Here is a 20,344-nt window from a genome sequence, read left to right as displayed (position 1 = left end):
TACCTAACTTTTATGGCTGCAACTGGAATCATGAAATTCATTTCCTGTTAATTATAGCTGTTGACCGCAGAATTAATTTGATTTGACTACGCCTACCCCTTAGATTTTTATGGAAGATGAGCGAATACCTCCTCGTACCTCCCAATGAAAGCTGTTGATGCGTTAGCCAGTTTGTCGGGCAAGCTCTCCATTGCCATAACACCCTGTCTTGGAACTATAGTGAATGAGCTTTATGCTGAGAGACTGATAGTTTTTGAATTTAAAGATGAACTGATTAATGGCGAAGGAACAAATGCGAAGAAAGCAAACAAGTTGGTGACTGAATTGGAAAGATCACTAAAGGTTGAAGATGAACCTGAACAAGTATTACAGAAACTGTGCTCAGTGTTAATGAGACATAATGAACCCCAGCTTACACAAATAGCAAAAAGACTATTATCAATAGCAGGTATAATGAGATCATAATGTCATCATCATGCCGCACTAATAGTAAATATACATAATAGATAGCCTGGCATCTGACTATTGCTAATGTGAGGGAACAATTATAGTCTACTTGGGTTTCCCAAGTCAATATAAGAGGGTTTTGTCACTTTTTGAAACCTGATAAAACAGACATTGCAAAATGTTGTATCATTGCATGACTATAGAGCGGTTTCATATGACGTCACAGCATGCGTCATAATTACTTCCGCATGGCAAAATGGCTACTTTGCCATTCATTTGTACAGCGCTATAAACTCATCTGGCAGGCTTCCTTAACTATGAGCATGGCTAATTCATGATGCTCTTTAATTTTCCTGGACTCAGGGATGTAAAGGAAGCAAAAAGTCCTCGGATAGAGAACCAGTGAAGCGGCCAAAGTGAACACGGCATTGTCTTGTTACTCCTGTAATCACCACTTTTCTGCTTACTACCCCTAGAATTCTACTCCTTTTCTGCCTTGTGCTGTGTAAAAGAAGTTATAGAAGAAGCAACTTTACTGCTGTAAACGAATGAGGCTCATTAATTTTTGCCATACGGAAGTAATTATGACGTCAAAAAGTGACGTCACTGCAACCGCTCTATAAATAGGTCTAATGGAGGTATGGATTAATCTAGTAGTCTGAAACATTGTATAATGTGTATCTGGAAATTTGGTTTACTGTACTTTTATTTTGTGAGATGAAGAATTTGCAAAAATTACATGTACATGTACGTGCACCTGTTTATTACATGTAAAATTACATGTGCATTGAATAATACATCACACCTTAATTACTATTACACTAAAGTTGTATTATGCAAACTTTTTAGACACAAAATATGCAGATAGATGTATGGTATTTACAAAATTATGTATGTTTTTGTTACCTCTATAGAGATTGTTATTGTTGACTTAAAGACTCAGAATGATAGAAAAGAGAAAACTAGCGAAGTCAAACATGAGAAGTTTCTTCGTAAAGGTAATGACAGCAGATGTAGCCATTCTAGGAAGCACATTTTTATGTGTGTGGTGGAGGTCACACTGTGAAAGAGAAATAGAGTATTCGTTTGGCATTACAGTGTGTGTGGCCTTTATAACGTACACTTAGGGACAAGCCATTGTTAGACTAGGTCCAGTGTATCACATAGAGACCTATGATTAATTTCGAAGCCTAAATTAACAATTTCACATTCAAGAAATAATGTAAATAACATATTGTCGCCAAAATTTCCCAGTAAGCGTGCTAAGTGAGCTAGATAGCACTCTTTTGGCTCAATTTTGCACTAATTTTAAATTCATAAAATTTAATCACATTCTGTTTAATCACTGCAATTGCAATTGGGCCATGGTAATTGACCCCAAGTTTAAGAGTGTCTGTCAAGAGAAGTTCAGTTTTACATACCATGAATTTGCTCCAATAATATTTTTGTAACACAAATGACATTATAACACTTACTTACTGCATTTGGGTACTAATAGATGTACAATTTTAACAAAACAATCTATTTTTACTATTAGGTTCATGTAGCTCTAGAATGATGTGTTTCACAGTTGTACTGACATTTCTGGTCGCAATAGGTAGTGTAGTCCTTCATTATACCTTTTCACCAACTATTGAAACTCAGCTCAATCGTACAAAGAAAGGTTAGAATTTTTTAGACTACTTCAATAGAGTAATTTGCTAAAGCAACAACAGCATTAAATACCTACATGTATTTTTATAACTGCTGCCATCAGCTGTAATAACATTTTTATAAGGTATTTTCTGATGTTATATTTTGTAGACGATATTCATCAAAAGCCCAGTCTTGAAAGTCGTATATGGATGAGTGGCGAAACTGGAAAAGATGTTGTTGACTTGTGCATTCAAAATCTTCATGAGTCAGGAATTTTTCCAGATGACCATGGTCTAATGCGTAGAATAGCTCATGTAATGTCCAATGATGGCAATCCACCATTTCAATTACACACTGATGGTGGGATATGGCAAGTGAGCTTGTTTGCTTTCAGTGATACTCATGATACAAAAGCTCACATTCGCCTTGGCAGAAAGTATGGAGCAATCATGAAACATTTTGGTATAGATTGGAGAAAAGTAGAGAGGACTGATCTTGCCATTCCCATGTACTCGGCTATTGCTGCTAGACTTTACCTAAGCAATTTTGCTGAATTTATTCCTCCAGAATATAGTTTTGAAGAACAAGCTGATTACTGGTGGCTTATATACATGAAAGATCATGAGTCAAAACGGTTTATGGCACGCAAGGAATTTATTGACACTGTAAAAGCTTTAAACAGGCTGCAGCACTCTGTAGTTTCATCTCACAAGCCTAAAAGTAAAGATTATGTTTTATATCAGTCATTCACAAATTGTTGTTTGTGTCATTTTATAGATTTACCTGATTTTGAGGAATCAAGTTCAGCAGTGTTGCCCCAAGAGAAATTAAACATAACACATTTATCTGATGTCAAGCAAAAGTTACAGTCCATTTACTTTCCACACTCAAAATGGACCGAGTTATGTTTAAACTTAGGATTGTACAAGCACACACTGGATACTATAAGTGATAACTTTTCAAAAGATGCAAGTCGCTGTCTCACTGAGTGTTTAGCAAAATGGCTAAAGGAGCAAGATGGTGTCAGTAGTAAGGAAGGAGGTGCTTACTGGTCTTCTTTAAAAAGAGCTGTAGAGAAAACTGAAGAAAAATGGAACTAACAAGATAAGATACAAAGCTGCATGTTTGTATTTCACTTTTTATGAGTTTATAATTTCTCATTATGTAGCAAAGCTTTCCTTTACATTTTGATTTAGGTGTACTGTATTGCATTTGCATGCAGATATGAAAATCTGACTATTTACTTCTAAAAATTTTTTTTTGATTTTAAAATTGACTGCCTATGCAACTGAATTTTTGTTACATTGCATGTCAAAATGTGTTTCAGTCCTTCAAAATGTTCTGTCTCCGCAAACCAATTATGATTTTTAAACGGCATGTTTTTGGTGGTGCCTCCAAACCTACACTTACCCACATCAACCTGCCTAGAAGTTGACTGTCCTTAATTGAATAGACTGAAATTTTTGAGACCAGTTTCAAGTCAATACATAATGGTCATTATATTATTGTCTCGTGTACATGTACTTTCCTCCCTCTTTTTCATTTTCCCTTTCTCTCCTATTTTGTTGAAATACACGTACATGTACATTATACATGTATAATGGTCAAATGTACGTGTAGGTCGGCATTTCCCAAAATTGCCACAAAGCTAGCTAAGAGAGCTAAACAGCATTTGTAAGAATCCATTTAATTGGAATCAGATCAAATTTGATACATAACATAAGAACATGCATATGAATCAGAAAGGATACAAATGTAGAATTCTTTCTTCATTGATTTAATGAAAATTGGCATAACACCAAAGGCTATTGTAGTTTTTGGCCATTGGCTAGATTATTTTGCAAATTTAAAAATTTAAATTTTATAAAAATCAAAATTTGCTCAGAATCAGATTTGATTATTTCACAGCATACATGTAACAATATGTACATATACATGTATATGTATCACAAAAAAGTTGCATAAATGGAGGATTCTTTCTTTGTGGTTTTATCAAAATACCCTGAACTATAGTACAGACTTCTTGGTTCAATTTTTGAACAACCTGATAATTCACTGACACAAGACTCTGAATGATCTCTTACCTCCTCCAGCTATACGTCATTAAATACATGTACTTCATATGAGAGATCTCTCCCAGTGTATATAAGGTATAATGAATTTGTACATGTACAACATATATATGCATGTGTTGTATTGAATCTCTAAAATTTATGATTGGTTAAATTGTGCTTTTAAATTTATTGTATATGTACATGTTCATGCTTGTTTTATTGTAATTTCTCATATACATGTACATTAAGTGAATATTATAAAGCATTTCAGGATGACATGAAGAAGTTGTATGACATGGCTAAAGTGAAAAGAGAAAATTTTGTGTTCCTTTTCACAAGTACACAATACATTATAATCATCTACATGTGTCCTTCTTAATTCCTCCCTCCTATGTCTCTGCAAATTGTTGAAGAGTTTCTTGAAGGTATCAAAAATGTGCTTAATTTTGGTGAAGCTCTTTAATCTTTTTACAGCAGAAAAATATACAAATTTTGCAAATGACAAGACGTAAAGCTAAAGATAATGGCATATCAATACAAGATAGGCATGGACAGTAGTACTGGAGCATATGTATGAATGATAAAATTTTAGAACCAATTTAAAAAATCATCCTTATACTTTCTTCTATCTTAATTGATTCTCTCTCTCTCCTTCAGGGATGGTACATGTGTGTATATACTCCTGTTGTCCATGAGTCCTAGCTGTTTATGATACCTTTAGGTCACATTACAGGATGTTCCATTACTATAGTTAACTGCTATACCATTGACGGGTTTATCAAATGGCCACAGGAAACACTGCTGTCTGTTGTTGAAACCTTTTTGACATTGAGATTGGTTGGTAAGAGAAGGAAGAAGAGAACTCAGTGAAGGAGGGAGTGAGCAAGAATATTAATTATTAATTAATTATTAATTGTGTATTAATTATTGTCCTTATTTAAACAAAGTCTCAGAGATGTGTATTGAGATTATGCTCACGAGGCTAACTGAGATTAGTCTTGCCAGCCAACTCTTTGGTGGAATTAATAGACATATTGTACATGTACATGTACATACAATTTGTACAATGAGGCATAGATATTAATTCACTACTAATCATCCCAATTGCTAAACAGTTCCTCAGAGACTCAAGTTTCATAAAAAGATGATCAGATATGACAAAGTTAGTTGCAAATTATTTTATAAATTATTTATGTATGCATTTGAATATAAGGATAATACCCATATATGCCAGACTTCACTCTGAAGAGGCTAAGGTAATCCACAGTTTGAACCTGTGTAATATGTACACTATAGTACCATATTTTCATTAGTCAAAAAGTTTGTCAAGATCTTTATTTTTTGTTGAAATTAATTTTCGTTGATAAAATTTACATCATTTTTGCTATGAATTCTCATGCTACTCATGTGAAGCAAAAATTTATGAAATGAAAATGCCTGATAAATTTGACATAAGTTTTAACTGATAAAAATTTGGAGCTATAATACATATACATGTACATAAACAATCCATATATATTGCAGTGATAGTACTGTCTGTTCCTGTAGGCTTGCACTTCAATATGTATGTAGGTGAAAGCAATGGATGAATATTCCAAGGTTTTCTGGACAATAGAACCAAAGTGAGAACAATACAGTATACATGTATAATGCATAAAATGTACAATCTACTGTACCTGTAATTTTGTTTACCTGTTATTATACAGGTTAAAGGTAGCAAGGGGAGATAAAATGATATCCAAATTAACAGATAAGCAAGCTGCCCTGGAGGAAGTAGAAGAAGCTAAGGTTAGTAGCTTTTCTCTCTTCCTTCCTCTCACTCCCTCTCTTTTGTTCTCTCTTAATAATGTTTCTTGATAGAATTACAAGCTTCTTATGAGAAGAGTGTAGTTGAACTAAGAGTACATAACACCTTAAAGGTATTATGTACTCTTGGTTGAACCAAAAGAATTAATTAAAAACATTAGTCAAACACAAGCTATACTTCAAGGAGCAAACAAACTGACTCTGGTCTAGCTAAAAACACTTTCAATGGAATGAATCACTAAAGGTAAGTACAGTATAAGTATGTTGTCTTATGGCGATATGTCGTTAGAAATTAGACAAAGAGGTCAGCAGTAATATTTTTGTTGTAGAGCCCTGCTTTTGTTGCTTATTATGGAGCATTCACTTCATACATAGAAAAAAGTAATGTACATGTACCTTATTACTCTTTTACTCTCCTCTCCCCCTCTCTCCTTTTTTCTTCCTTTCTCTCAGTTAATGGTAAAATGGATTGAGAGTTAGATGTTGTCATGCCAGTCTCAGATGATCCTAGCTGCATAATCCTTACAAAGTAAGACAATGGAACTACTGAGATTTTGATATACTTGTTACTAGAGGTAAGTGATAGCCACCAATGATTGACATCAAGAACCAGAAATATGTAATTTGTAATACAGTTGTAGAAATAGGGTGTAGAGAAAGGTGTGTCAATGTACATGTACATGTACATGTACATATGTATTTATAATAACATCTAGATTGAGATTTGAGAGCTAGACCAGCAAAGGAGCAAGTATGTGTAATTATGTACCTATATTTTTAATTTTTGTATGCATATATTAAACAAATGAGAAATTGTAGACAAGGTTATTTGTTATTACTCTTTTATTCTTTGCTATAGTACGTCATATACGTTGTGTCTTAATAAAAGTGGTAGGACATTAAGAGTTTATTTTAATTACACAAACTAAAGGTCAACTATCAGTGTAACTGCTAACCAGTAAGATTATATTATTATACTTGTATGGTGTATGGCACTATTTTTATAGGTTAAATACTGAATTACAAATGCTTTTTCAGTAAATGACCTGTATCCTTATGGTACAGAACATGGAAACACACAAAAAACTGGAGCTTCTACTTTATACCTGTAGCACCATTACTGTGGCCTGATTTTGGAGCAACTTAAGAAATTCCTAAAAAATCCAATTTTGATCGGAATCAGCTCAAACTTTCAATCTGTTCAATTTGGCCCTATAAGAAAAAGGTTAGTACACAAATAAATTACACTAAACTCACACACACACACACAAATTAGTCCTTTAGTTTGCTCTTATACACTAACCAATATCTGTAATAGGATAGATATAGTGTGAGCCTGTTAATTAAAAATGATGGACTGGTGCTACTGCTAATAGCATCTTTTTTGTTTGTAATAGACAAACAACTAATATCAGTATAATGGGATCAGAACTGCTAACAGCAATCATAGTAGTAATATACAATATACTACTATAATAAAGTTAGTATGTAAAGAAATACACATACACATTCATTAGTGTTTTAGTTTTGAATTTTGTGTAATTATAAACAGTAAATTCATTAATTAATTTTACTAGCAAAAAATTGTTAGACATAGGTTAGATGCATTGGCTACAGGGGAATGCAAAGCCAAGGTAGTGATAGTAGCTTTTCCAGTTTGCTCTTCTTTTCAAGCAATTTTATAGTTCAATTATGGTCATTGGGATAATTGATGATTCAGTGGTAATAAAGAGAGCAATGGATTAGGTCAATGTAATACTTTCTGCAGTGGGCCTCCTACATAGCGACCTGGATAGATTATCTAAAAACTAACACTCAAGTTAGCTATAATTCAATACATGTAATACTGTTTATAATAACTAGCTACACTTTAATCACTTTAATATTTTTATGGGAGTAATTCCAGTTAGTAGTGTGTCACTAATGGACACATTACATTTGGTGCTGCTCTTTATTTTGATGTACACCTTACAACAGCTAATAGTCTACTGGAATACATTTAAAAAATTAGTGGAAAATTTGTACCAGCCGATCCTTTTCTTTTTATTTGGTACTAATGCTATTAATGCTCTCAGTATGATGCTCAATAGCAACATACCAGGAACTTACATGTACATATTTTCACTTAATGATATACCAGGTATAACTATGTATAGTATATGTATAGCAACTGCATAACTCATATCTTATAGATACTTACAATTCTCTCTACTTCTCCTGTAAAGCTATAGACTTGTTTGTGACGCTAGGAGGATCAATGGTGAGGACTGATGTAACAGCTCCTTGTAACAACTACTAACATTCAATTTTATTTTGTTTTTGTTTCAGTAATTAATACTGTAATTAGTTAGTTGCGAGATAAACAAATTTACTTTAACAGTAGAGATAGTTGTTTTAATATACATTACTTTAAGTATCATTATTAATTTTTATTTTTTGCTATCTAAAATTTGTCAAAAAGAACATACCGGCATACTTGATTTATTTAAAAGAGATAAAATTAACTAGGAGACTGTTATGCAAAAAAGAGCTCTTATAATCAAATAAGCTGTACATTGAAAAAAGCACACATTCCTACTAGGTCTATATATATACCTGCAATTTGTGACTGTTAAGAAATAATACCAATATTTATTTTCATGTCACAAGCAGTCCGGTAATATGAACACTTGATACTAATAATGTCAGTATTATAGTATTAGAGATGCGTCAGCAAATCACACATGGTCATTAGGAATGGCAACACTGTTGGCTGGAATTGGTGAACATACATACAGAGCCTGCACATCATATTGTGTGATGATACAATAGTGATAGCTAGGACAGTAAGAGCTGAATTCATTGTAGTAAAAAAACAACTTAGGACATCATAAGATATAATTATAATTGTGTAGGGCGCTATCTTTATTGTGCATAATTATAAAAATGCTCACTTAATATATAACCAGTACAGAACATGGGCACACCATGAGGACTGGATCTGATCACTATTACTGGCTTTCATTAATAATCCAGTTAGATTAATTAGCAACAAGATATGAAGTTAGTATGCACAAATAAATACACACAAAGACACAATTTGGTATGCAATTATGTACTGCGGTATTATTTATTAGCCATAAGTTAGGCAAAGTGTTTTCAATGAAAAGGTAGTGATAAACATCTTTTCCACTTTGCCCTATTCTGAAGGTGATCATGCCAATGCTAAAATATTTATGGTAGAACCACATGATGATTCATTGTTGATAAACAGAACAATGGATCAGATCAATGAAGCAATTCAACCATACCCTGTACAAGGGTCATTGGCTAGATTTTTGAGCAAATAATTTTGATTACATTATTATTTTCATTGTATGAGCTAAGTAACTTTATAATGATACAACAGTCTACACATGCAACATAACCAATTTTGCAATAACATTTTTGTTATTTCATAGGTTACAAAGCCATTTGACTTGACTTGATGCAAGAACATGCATAAAATGTAGGTTTTATTTTCATGGTTTCAGTCATAATTCCACAATATATACATAAAGCAATACATTGCAAGCTATCCTTACACATAAATTTTAAAGAAACTGTTCATTTACATTAGATTTAGATTTACTAATATGTGTGCTTGTGCTTAAAATTGATATCTTAGACTCACTAAAATTGTATTTCACTGTAACATGATATCTCAATATCAACCAAACAACAACAACAATTAGATATCAATTATAGACATACTGCCCACCTACAATAATCCACAGATACCATACAACTTGTTTTTGTTGCCCAAAGTTGAGACTACAGTACCAATTATGTGCATAGAAAACTTACTAAATCAACATTTTGGTGATGCAGTAATTAGTAAACAGTCCTTGCTATATAGATCTAGATTCATGTGAAGTTGTAAAGCACGCCAGCATGGATTGCTTCAAAGTGGTAAGTAACTAAGCATGATTATTATAATCTATGTTTAAAAATTAATACAATATTTTTCAGATTATAGCCGTTTATTTCTCTTTCATCCTCATCTCACCTTCTCAATCTGTTGTTTATTATGTCACACCAACAGAGTGGAATACCAGGAATTGCAGTTGTACTGGAGAATGCCATACTCTTTCTTATTACACAAACAAGATTCACTGGCCAACAAATATTACACTTGTTTTTTTATCTGGAGAGCACAAGCTTGATGGTACTTTTAATATTAATCATCTAAGTAACATAGAATTGAAAGGAGAAAGAGAAAAAGAGTTGTCCGTTATAAAATGTAAAAAGGTAAAGTCTGCAGGACTTTATATAAGTAATTGCCACACAGCTACAATATTTGATATCATAATTGAATGCCCCATGGTCTTTTTCAAAGACAATTTAAACGTAGTTGTAAAAAACGTTTCAGCTCGAGTTTTATCCTTTTTATATTATTCTGAAAGAACACCATTAATTTCTATATTGGACTCAAAATTTGTAGCAAATGAAACAATGAAAAGTTGCATTGACATTAGCAGCTTAAAGTTTGGGAATCTACTTATACAAAAAACGATCATGCTAAGCCAGTTTGGACATGGGCTTATTATTCATCGTGGTGACAAAAGCAATGTAACACTTTCTGATATCTCTGCTAGTTCAATCACAATGGGCAATTTTCAAAGCAGTGAACTATTTTTTATTGGTATAATAAAAGCACAAAACAGCACTAATGGAAATTTAATATTTGTGTCATGCAATCACAGCAATCATTTCTATTTTTTTAATGTCACAGCAAGTGGGTTGGAGTTGTGGTGTCAATGGAATAATACGATAAATATGAATGATGTTTCAATAATTAATAGAGGTTTGATAATTAAATCAAAAATGGGGCAAATCATAATTCATTTGTCAAATATCAACATTACAAATTCTAATAATTATGGATTGAGTGTTTTCTGCCACAAATCCAGTGAAGTTAATATTAGCGAAGTAATTGTTCAGGGCTGCAATCAGGGTATTGGCATTACACTCGAAGCTAACAATAATGTGTCCCTTTCACATGTAACCGTAGCTAACAGCTTAGGTAATGGAATAGAATTATCATGCCAGGCACAACAAAACATAATACGGTTATACAACGTGACATCCATCAGTAACTATGGGAGTGGAATAGATAATATTTTTTTCAAAGCCAACTATTTCTATTTTACAAACTTGATCCTTGCCCATAACAGAAAAATGGGACTAAGGGCTCAATGTAGTCCTACAGGTGCAATTACTCTAACAAATGTTAGTGTTGTGGATAATTTTCCGTCTGGAATAGCTATTCTTCAAGCATGTACAATGGAATTCTTAAATCACTCATCACTAATAGCTAACAATCATTCCCCATCTAACGGTGGTGGTATGTGGATCAGTGATGGGTCTACCATCACTGGTGACTCTGCTGTATACTTCATTAACAATACTGCAAATGGTGTTGGTGGGGCCATTTTTGTTGCCAGTATGCCCTACACTGTTGCTAATCTGAACCGGCCATGCACTATATATCCCAATTTTATTCCAGTTTTTGAAAAAAATTCTGCAATTATTGCAGGAGATAATATTTATAATGGAGAATTTTGGAACTGTACTTTTTACAGCAAAGGAATAAGCATGGCAAGTAGTACATCAAGCAATGCTTTTTTGGATAAAACTAACTGTTCAACTAATCCATTGTTTTTACATTTCAATACCCCTATCAGTACATACATCACTTCCAGCCCATTAGGGGTCTGCTTGTGTAGCAATGCTTCAACTAACTGTGATATTAGATCAATGGAGAGAATCATGTATCCTGGTCAGTCTTTAACTCTTTCTCTAATAACAGTTGGAGTTTGTAAAGGAATAAGTCCTTCTGTGCTAGTCACCAGTAGTGAAAATGTTACAATCATACCAATAGATAGTAACCAGGAAACAACAATGCAGTGTAGAAATTTTTCATATGTTGTTCAGCAACTTAACACTTCACAAAATAAGGGTCAAAGTCAATTGGGAATTAGAACCACAGCAGCAAACTTTAACTTAAAAAATTCTGAATTGTTTTTATCATTTAAGTTTTTACCATGCCCAGTTGGTCTTCATCTTGTATCTGGTACATGCAACTGCGATAAAATCATCCGAAATGAAGAAAGAACAAATTGTGACATTAACATGATGCCTCATCCTATTAGCAGAACTGGCAATAACTGGTTATCCTACAATGATGAGCATGAATGTGTAGTAGCATACAGAAACTGTCCTTTTGATTATTGTATTGTGTCCACTGTCCACCTTAATCTTAGTTACTCTGACCTTCAGTGTACAAACAATAGATCTGGTATTCTTTGTGGAGGGTGTCAGTCAGGACTCAGTCTCATGCTCGGTTCTAACAAATGTCAATTCTGTGATAACAGGTATATTTCACTTGGTGCTCTTTTTGTTTTTGCTGGTTTAATCCTGGTAGCATTTTTGATAGCAAGTAATTTGACCGTGTCTGTTGGCAGCATCAATGGCCTACTCTTTTATGCAAATATGGTTAAGTTAAATGAAGCTGCTCTGTTTCCTAATGGTGTCAGCATACCTGTGTTGAGTCAGTTCATTGCATGGCTCAATCTTGATCTTGGCATTCAAACTTGCTTCTTTGATGGGCTGGATGGATACTGGAAGGCATGGCTACAATTTGCATTCCCTTTATACATTTGGTTATTAACTGGTGGCATTATAATTAGCTGCTATTATTCTGGGAGACTCTCTCGTCTGTGTGGTAATAATTCAGTCCCTGTTCTAGCTACACTCATTCTCATGTCCTTTACAAAACTCCTGCGTACAATCACAAATATACTAATGGTTGCTACAATACGATGTGAAAATAGACACTGGAATGTTTGGAGTGTTGATGGCAATATTGCTTATTTGAGTCATAAACACATACCATTGTTTTTTGTTGCAGTATTATTCCTTATAATTGGACTAGTGTATACAGGGCTTATATTCACTGCTCAGTGGCTGCAACGCTATAGTAGTAAGTGTTGTAGTAAGAGTTCAAGGAATCCTGTTATCAAACTGAAGCCATTCATTGATGCTTACACTGGCCCATACAAAGACAAGCACAGATATTGGACAGGTCTTCTCCTCATAATACGAATACTACTGACTACTGTATTCTCATTCACTACAGGAAATATTTCAAAAATCAATAATTATATTATTGGTTTAACATCCCTTACAATAATGTACTTATCAAGAGATGTTCACAGGAATAAAGTAATCAATAGGTTGTCAGCTTTTCACTATTGTAATTTGGGTTCACTCGTACTCTTTAATGCTTTAACAGACAACATGGGATACAGCATGCATGTAAAAACAATAATTATCAGTTTTTCCGTGTCTGTAGCTCTAATTTGTTTCATTGCAACAGTTCTAGTCCATACTATCACAAAAATCGGAGCAAAATATCATGTTACAAGATTCAATAATCAAGATCATGTTCTTGAACCTCTTGCAAAAGGAGATCAGAGTAATGATGAGGAAGAGACATACTCACCAGCTATTGTCATTAGTCGGCGAGAACCTCTAATATTTGACTTTGAAATGTAGCTTTACACACACAGAATTTTTACATGACATCTAGATTTAGTTAGTCTTTTAATGCACATTTGTAGGCATATATTAGTTATTGGTATGATCATTACATGATATAATTTCTTAGTGAAATTTACTAATTTTGATATAAAAATTAATGATTTTAAAGAATTATAATCAGCTCTGGAATGTAAAATATACAATAATATGTTTTTACTTCTTGCTTCAGCTGTCATCAAGTATTTAATGTCAATCAGTCACTATTGTGCTTAATTGGCATGGTAACACTTTTCAAATTCCATCTACATCTATGCATGCATGATTTGGTTCTTGGCCTAAACTGATAGAAAGAATGACCTTAGTTTGATTTGATGTATATTCAACTGGAGGAGAGTCCTTATGAGCTAATGAGTTCAACAAAAGAGAATGAATATGAACTGGTTCAATATGTTGAACAAGAGATAGAGCCTCAACCTCATATTGATTCTGATAAATCATCCCATCAGTCAGTATGGAGTATACCATCAGTTATTATACAAACAGTGTTGATGTATATCATACTGTTACTACTGGTTACTATTATTATCATGACTGGACTAAATTGGACCGCACAAGATGATGGCAATGGATCTATATATAGTGCTACAGTTCTCTGCAGGCAATGAACAATAATAACTGGAAACAGTTTTCTAATTTTACTGAATGGTCTGATGTTATTATTCAGAAGCTCTATGGTGCTATTCAAAAATTTTGTGATAATAGTCAGCAAATTTTCCTAATTTCCCTGAATGGCCTGACAATAGATCTATATGATATTTTTACTGGCGTTTACCAGTCACTTGACCCTAGATAATCCTCATTATTTGATGCTGTCTCATTAAACAACAACACACCAGTACTGAGTTTTATCACTCAACTCAACAACACAATGCAAGACACTGTTGATATCACTAATAATTGTAATGAAGAAGATAAATCTATTTATATGAACAATACATTACTGCTGAAAAGAGTATAGAGACAGTCAGTAGCTCAGTAATAAAACTAAATGACATTATTGGGACTCTCTCTAACATACAAGACACCAGCACCTGTAATGCTAGGGTGGTTAATGATTTTCATAGCAAAGGAACTGCTTGAATTCCACAATGAATCTGGTGCATTACTCACCTCTTGTATAGAGATTAAACAGAAACAACCAAACAGTTCATCTGGTGTTTATCTACTGATATCTGCTAATGGCACAAGTTTATATTAAGCTAAATTACTGTAATATGGGAACACTGTGTGGTTCAGACATATCTGAAAATGGCCGACTCTATAGTGAACTGTCCTTCTGGGTTTAGAATGTACCAGTCAGGAGGAGTTAGAGTTTGTGGTAGACCAGTAACAAGTAGTGGTAGCTGTGTATCAGTTCAGTTTCCATCTAAAGATAGTAGTTATTCTCAAATATGCAGTAGAGCAGTAAGATATCTATATGCATCTACTGATGCATTTTATGATTATCATGGTTCTAATCACAATAATTTGAATGCTGATTATGTAGATGGTTTTAACATCACTCGCGGGTCTCCTTGTCAACATGTCAGGACATTATCACATTAACATCTGGCCTTGATGAAACAACTGATCTTGATTATTTTTGTCCTTGTGCTATTGGTTTGACACAACAAATTCAATCATTTATTGGTGATCATTATTTCTGTGAGTCTGACATTACTTCTGGTACAATGTGGCAATTAAGAACAATTTTGTGACGGTCAAGGTTGAGGTTCTCTTGAATCACCTTGTTGTAATGTTTCTGGTATCCCATGGTTTCACAGAGGCTATGGCAACACTACCACTACTGACTATATTGAGTTGAGGGTGTGTGGAGATGAGGGAACTGATAACAAAGATACTCCTGTTAGCTATTATATGAGATTTATGTCGAGTAGAACAATGCTTGCAACAGTTGCAAGTTATATTTCTTAATTATTGTAGTTTGATTAGAATCTAACAGTGTGTTGTGTGTGTTCTTGTTTTGCTTAGATTTATATAAAATTATTCTAAAAAATTACCGTAGGACGCTTTTTTTCAAGGGCCATAGGTTTCATGGATTTTTATTAATTTTCACGAATTTATGCTGTCTGCCATTTTGTACCGTATTAATTTGATTTTCGCGGAAGTAATTTTCACAAATTTTAACGAAAATCGCAAAATCCGCGAAATTTAAGCCCTCAAAAAAAAAGGCGCCCTACAGTATACAACATTAACAAGCCAGACAAAACAAGCTATCTTGCAGAGCAGCTAATTAGTGTCAATTTTGATGATTTATCAGCCAATTAAAAAATATTAGAGGTATAAGGAATACAAACAATGAAAATCTTTTCATTAAAGTTGATGTGTCCTTCAGCTATAGCTACTTTTTTATAGGGTGAAACCTAAGCTTTATTTTTAATCTGTTAGCTACATTACAACACAAAAATTTTTCAAATTCTACAGATCTAAAGTTTAAACTCAACTTGAATGAAGTGTATAAAGATTGATCTGAGCTTGATTTTCTATTTTACAAGTATGGAGGAGAGCCACTATGAATCAATGAGTTCAACACAGGAGAATGAATATGAACTGGCTCAATACATTAAAGGAGAGATAGAGCCTCACACTCATAATGTATCTGGGAACAAATCGTCCCATCAGTCAGTGTGGAGTATACCAGTTATTCTAAAACAGTACTGATGTATATCATACTGTTATTACTGGTTACTATTACTATTATGACTGGACTGAACTGGATTGGTTGGACATAATACCAGCTCATACTACATTAGCTCTATGCAGGCAATAAATGATATTTGTCAGCAACAGTTTCCTAAATTCACTGAATGGACTGACATTATTGGCACCCTCTCAAATACCGTTACCTCTAGTGCTGGAGTGGTTGATGATATACTGGTGGCAATACATAAGCTGTTAGTGGTACACAATGTTTCTTCTTCACTACCTACATCTTGTCAAGAGATTACAATGGAAAACCCAAACAACTATCTGATTTTTATCTGTTAGTAACTGCTACCAGCTCATATTATGCATACTGTAATATGGAGGAGTTGTGTGGTTCAGCAGGAGGATGGACAAGACTAGCATATTTGGATATGACTGATGCTACACAGAACTGTCCTTCTAGTTTTAGACTGTACCAGTCAGGAGGAATTAGAGCTTGTGGTAGACAGGTAGCAAGCAGTGGTAGCTGTACATCAGTTCAGTTCCCATCTAACGGTATCATTTATTCCAATATGTGTGGTAGAGTAGTGGGATATCAATATGGATCAACTGATGGTATTGACACTGTTTATGGTTCTAATCACAATGATTTGAATGGACATTATGTTGATGGTGTGAATATCACTCGTGGGTCTCCTCGTCATCATATATGGACCTTGATGGCTGGGTATTCTAAAACTAGTACTGGCCTAATTAATTGTCCATGCTCTTCTGGTAGTACAGTACAAGTTCAAACATTCATTGGTTCCCACTATTATTGTGAATCCGGCAATCCTCGGTGGCCAACAACATTTGATTCACTTTGGGATGGCCAAAGTTGTGGCTCTCTTGAATCACCTTGTTGTAATGTTCCTGGGTATCCCATGGTTTTACAGAGAATATGGTAGTAATACCACTACCGACTATATTGAGTTAAGGGTATGTGGAGATGAGGGAACTGATAATGAAGATTCTCCTGTTAGCTATAATGAGATTTATATCAAGTAGAACAATGCTTGCAACAGTTGCAATTTTTATGTCTTAGTTATTGCACTTTGATTAGAATCAGCAGTGCAAGCAGCGATGTTTTGTTTTGTTTGTATTTGAAAAATCTATGCAATATTAACATGCCAGACTAAACAATATCTTGCAGAGAAGCCAATTAATGTAGTGAAGACAAAATTCACATTTAATGAATCAGGCAGGTGAAAGACAGGGGTAGAAAGAATACAAATTGACGGAAGCCTCAAAATTGTGTCCCTTAGCTAAAGGCAAAATTATATACAGTAAACCAAAGCATTTGTGATTATGTTAGCTACATTTTTCAATTTCCACATAGACATGCTGTACAAAATTGTTTCCAGCCCAAACTCACCTTAGATATATGCATGTATAAAAATGATCTGAGTTTAATTTTTTATTTTGCAAGTATGAGAAGAGTCACTATGAACCCATGATGAACTGTTCAACACTAGAGGATTAATGAATATGAACTGGCTTCATATGTTAAACGAGTGATAAAGACTCAAAATATATTAAGTGTAGCAAACTCTCTGACATTGAATGTAGGAAGGTATAAATTCAGTGAGTCACACAGCACAATTACAACCAAATTTTTAAATCTCACATTAACTATACACTTTGTCATACAAACCATTGGACATGTACAAAAACTATATGTAATTGCTACAACAACAATAGACTTGTACTAATCTGTCAGTTTTTTAGCTATCCTGCCGTTATTAACTGATTTATCTTACTAAAATTTATGCACCACCTATCAGATGTGGTGTCCTTTTAAAAGTCATGTGTGCTTGCCAACAGTTTTGGTCAAAATTAAGTCAAGTGTCATGCTCAGTGCACTTCACAATGCTTACATTTACTCATCCTGTTGCTTATGCATAACTTATTTCCTTTACAATACAGTAGCAATAATTATGCCTATGTCTTAATGTGTTTCACCTCAAATTAAGCTATTTTAATGTGAATTCTTATATTTACTGTAGCTGTGGTCAATGGGAGCATAGTGATACTTTTTACGTTAATGATAATGTATTACTTGTTTCTTCTCTAATGATAATAATACTCATGACAGTCATTATACCTTGTACTCTTTATCCATGTAAATTGTGACAGTTACTACAATATAATTTTATCTACTACCGAGTAAAGACAATGTATACTGTTGCTAGTATGTGAATAGTATATGAATAGAAAATCAACTTCTTGCAACCAAATTTGGAATTGACTGCATCCTTCAACAATCGAAGTAATGGAAGATCAACCAGTTCCAGCAAAAAGTCATGAGAATACTTTTGAATTGGATGAATTCAATACAAATGTAAGAATGGAAGGTGCTCATTTAAAAGAAGCTGCTCTACAAAATAAGCAATCAAAGTATTCAACATGGAGTGCACCATTAGTTGTTATAACTGTGTTACTGTGCCTTATAGTATTGCTACTTGTGGTAATACTTTGTTTTTCATTGGTTCAATTTTCTGCTAAAGATGCTATATCTGCCAGTACTAGTACAGTTACTACTGGAGCTGTAGCTGGTAACAATGGATCACCCAATTTTAGTCAATGGGCTAATGATATAGTATCTAGAGTTAACAAGAGCCTTCTTGAATGGGCTAATGACATAGTTGCTCAAGTTAACCACAATGTAACAAGGAGACTTCTTGACTTTGATGAATGGGCTAATACGATTGTCATCAAAGTTAACAGCAATGTGACTGGGAGCCTTCCTGATTTTGAAAATTGGGCTAATGGCATTGTCTCAAAAGTTAACACCAATGTAACAGGGAGCCTTCCTGACTTCAATGAATGGGCTAATGGTGTTGTCTCTAAAGTTAACAGCAATGTAACAGGGAGCCTTCCTGACTTTGTCTCTCAAGTTAACAGCAATGTAACAGGGAGCCTTCCTGACTTTGATGATTGGGCTAATGGTATTGTCTCTAAAGTTAACAGCAATGTAACAGAGAGCCTACCAGATTTCGAAGACTGGGCCAATGGTGTTGTCTCGTTAGTTAACAGCAATGTAACAGGGAGCCTTCCTGACTTCAATGAATGGGCTAATGGTGTTGTCTCTAAAGTTAACAGCAATGTAACAGGGAGCCTTCCTGACTTTGTCTCTCAAGTTAACAGCAATGTAACAGGGAGCCTTCCTGACTTTGATGATTGGGCTAATGGTATTGTCTCTAAAGTTAACAGCAATGTAACAGAGAGCCTACCAGATTTCAAAGACTGGGCCAATGGTGTTGTCTCGTTAGTTAACAGCAATGTAACAGGGAGCCTTCCTGACTTCAATGAATGGGCTAATGGTGTTGTCTCTAAAGTTAACAGCAATGTAACAGGGAGCCTTCCTGACTTTGTCTCTCAAGTTAACAGCAATGTAACAGGGAGCCTTCCTGACTTTGATGATTGGGCTAATGGTATTGTCTCTAAAGTTAACAGCAATGTAACAGAGAGCCTACCAGATTTCGAAGACTGGGCCAATAGTGTTGTCTCGTTAGTTAACAGCAATGTAACAGGGAGCCTTCCTGACTTCGATGAATGGGCTAATGGTGTTGTCTCTAAAGTTAACAGTAATGTAACAGGGAGCCTTCCTGACTTTGATGATTGGGCAAATGGTATTGTCTCTTTAATTAATAGCAATGTAACAGAGAGCCTACCAGATTTCGAAGACTGGGCCAATGGTGTTGTCTCGTTAGTTAACAGCAATGTAACAGGGAGCCTTCCTGACTTCGATGAATGGGCTAATGGTGTTGTCTCTAAAGTTAACAGCAATGTAACAGGGAGCCTTCCTGATTTTGAAGAATGGGCTATTGGTGTTGCCTCTAAAGTTAACAGCAATGTCACAAGGAGCCTTCCTGACTTCAATAAATGGGCTAATGGTATTGTCTCATTAGTTAACAGCAATGTAACAGAGAGCCTACCGGATTTTGAAGACTGGGCTATTGGTGTTGTCTCTTTAGTTAACAGCAACGTAACAGGGAACCTTCCTGATTTTGAAGAATGNGCTAATGGTGTTGTCTCTAAAGTAAACAGCAATGTAACGGGGAGCCTTCCTGACTTTGATGAATGGGCTAATG

The 20,344-nt window shown here is 34.4% G+C and overlaps 1 protein-coding gene across 18 annotated transcripts; it reads left to right on the top strand.

The window, feature by feature from the left end:
- The first annotated feature begins 23 nt into the window (after nucleotides 1–23).
- On the top strand, nucleotides 24–8,324 carry LOC109582008 (uncharacterized). 18 transcript variants are annotated; one of them, XM_019996564.1, is made up of 15 exons: nucleotides 24–448; nucleotides 1,362–1,445; nucleotides 1,985–2,110; nucleotides 2,251–2,802; nucleotides 2,860–4,561; nucleotides 4,611–5,298; nucleotides 5,350–5,392; nucleotides 5,685–5,758; nucleotides 5,843–5,924; nucleotides 5,997–6,186; nucleotides 6,232–6,323; nucleotides 6,396–6,602; nucleotides 6,659–6,693; nucleotides 6,802–6,900; nucleotides 6,950–8,324. In XM_019996564.1, exons 1-5 carry the CDS (start codon nucleotides 145–147, stop codon nucleotides 3,180–3,182), a joined length of 1,389 nt encoding a protein of 462 aa, XP_019852123.1. In that variant the 5' UTR covers nucleotides 24–144; the 3' UTR covers nucleotides 3,183–4,561; nucleotides 4,611–5,298; nucleotides 5,350–5,392; nucleotides 5,685–5,758; nucleotides 5,843–5,924; nucleotides 5,997–6,186; nucleotides 6,232–6,323; nucleotides 6,396–6,602; nucleotides 6,659–6,693; nucleotides 6,802–6,900; nucleotides 6,950–8,324. The 18 variants fall into 18 exon arrangements, with proteins under 18 accessions (XP_019852123.1, XP_019852115.1, XP_019852110.1 ...); XM_019996556.1 differs by having other exon boundaries at nucleotides 6,396–6,900; nucleotides 6,950–7,422; nucleotides 7,534–7,576; nucleotides 7,628–8,324; XM_019996551.1 differs by having other exon boundaries at nucleotides 4,611–4,707; nucleotides 4,794–5,298; nucleotides 6,396–6,900.
- The last annotated feature ends 12,020 nt before the right edge of the window (nucleotides 8,325–20,344 follow it).

This window comes from Amphimedon queenslandica, unplaced genomic scaffold, assembly GCF_000090795.2.
Source record: "Amphimedon queenslandica unplaced genomic scaffold, v1.1 AMPQUscaffold_13406, whole genome shotgun sequence".
Classification (NCBI taxonomy): domain Eukaryota; kingdom Metazoa; phylum Porifera; class Demospongiae; order Haplosclerida; family Niphatidae; genus Amphimedon; species Amphimedon queenslandica.
The sequence above is the reverse complement of the archived record's forward strand: the minus strand, read 5'-3'. Positions and strand labels throughout refer to the sequence as shown.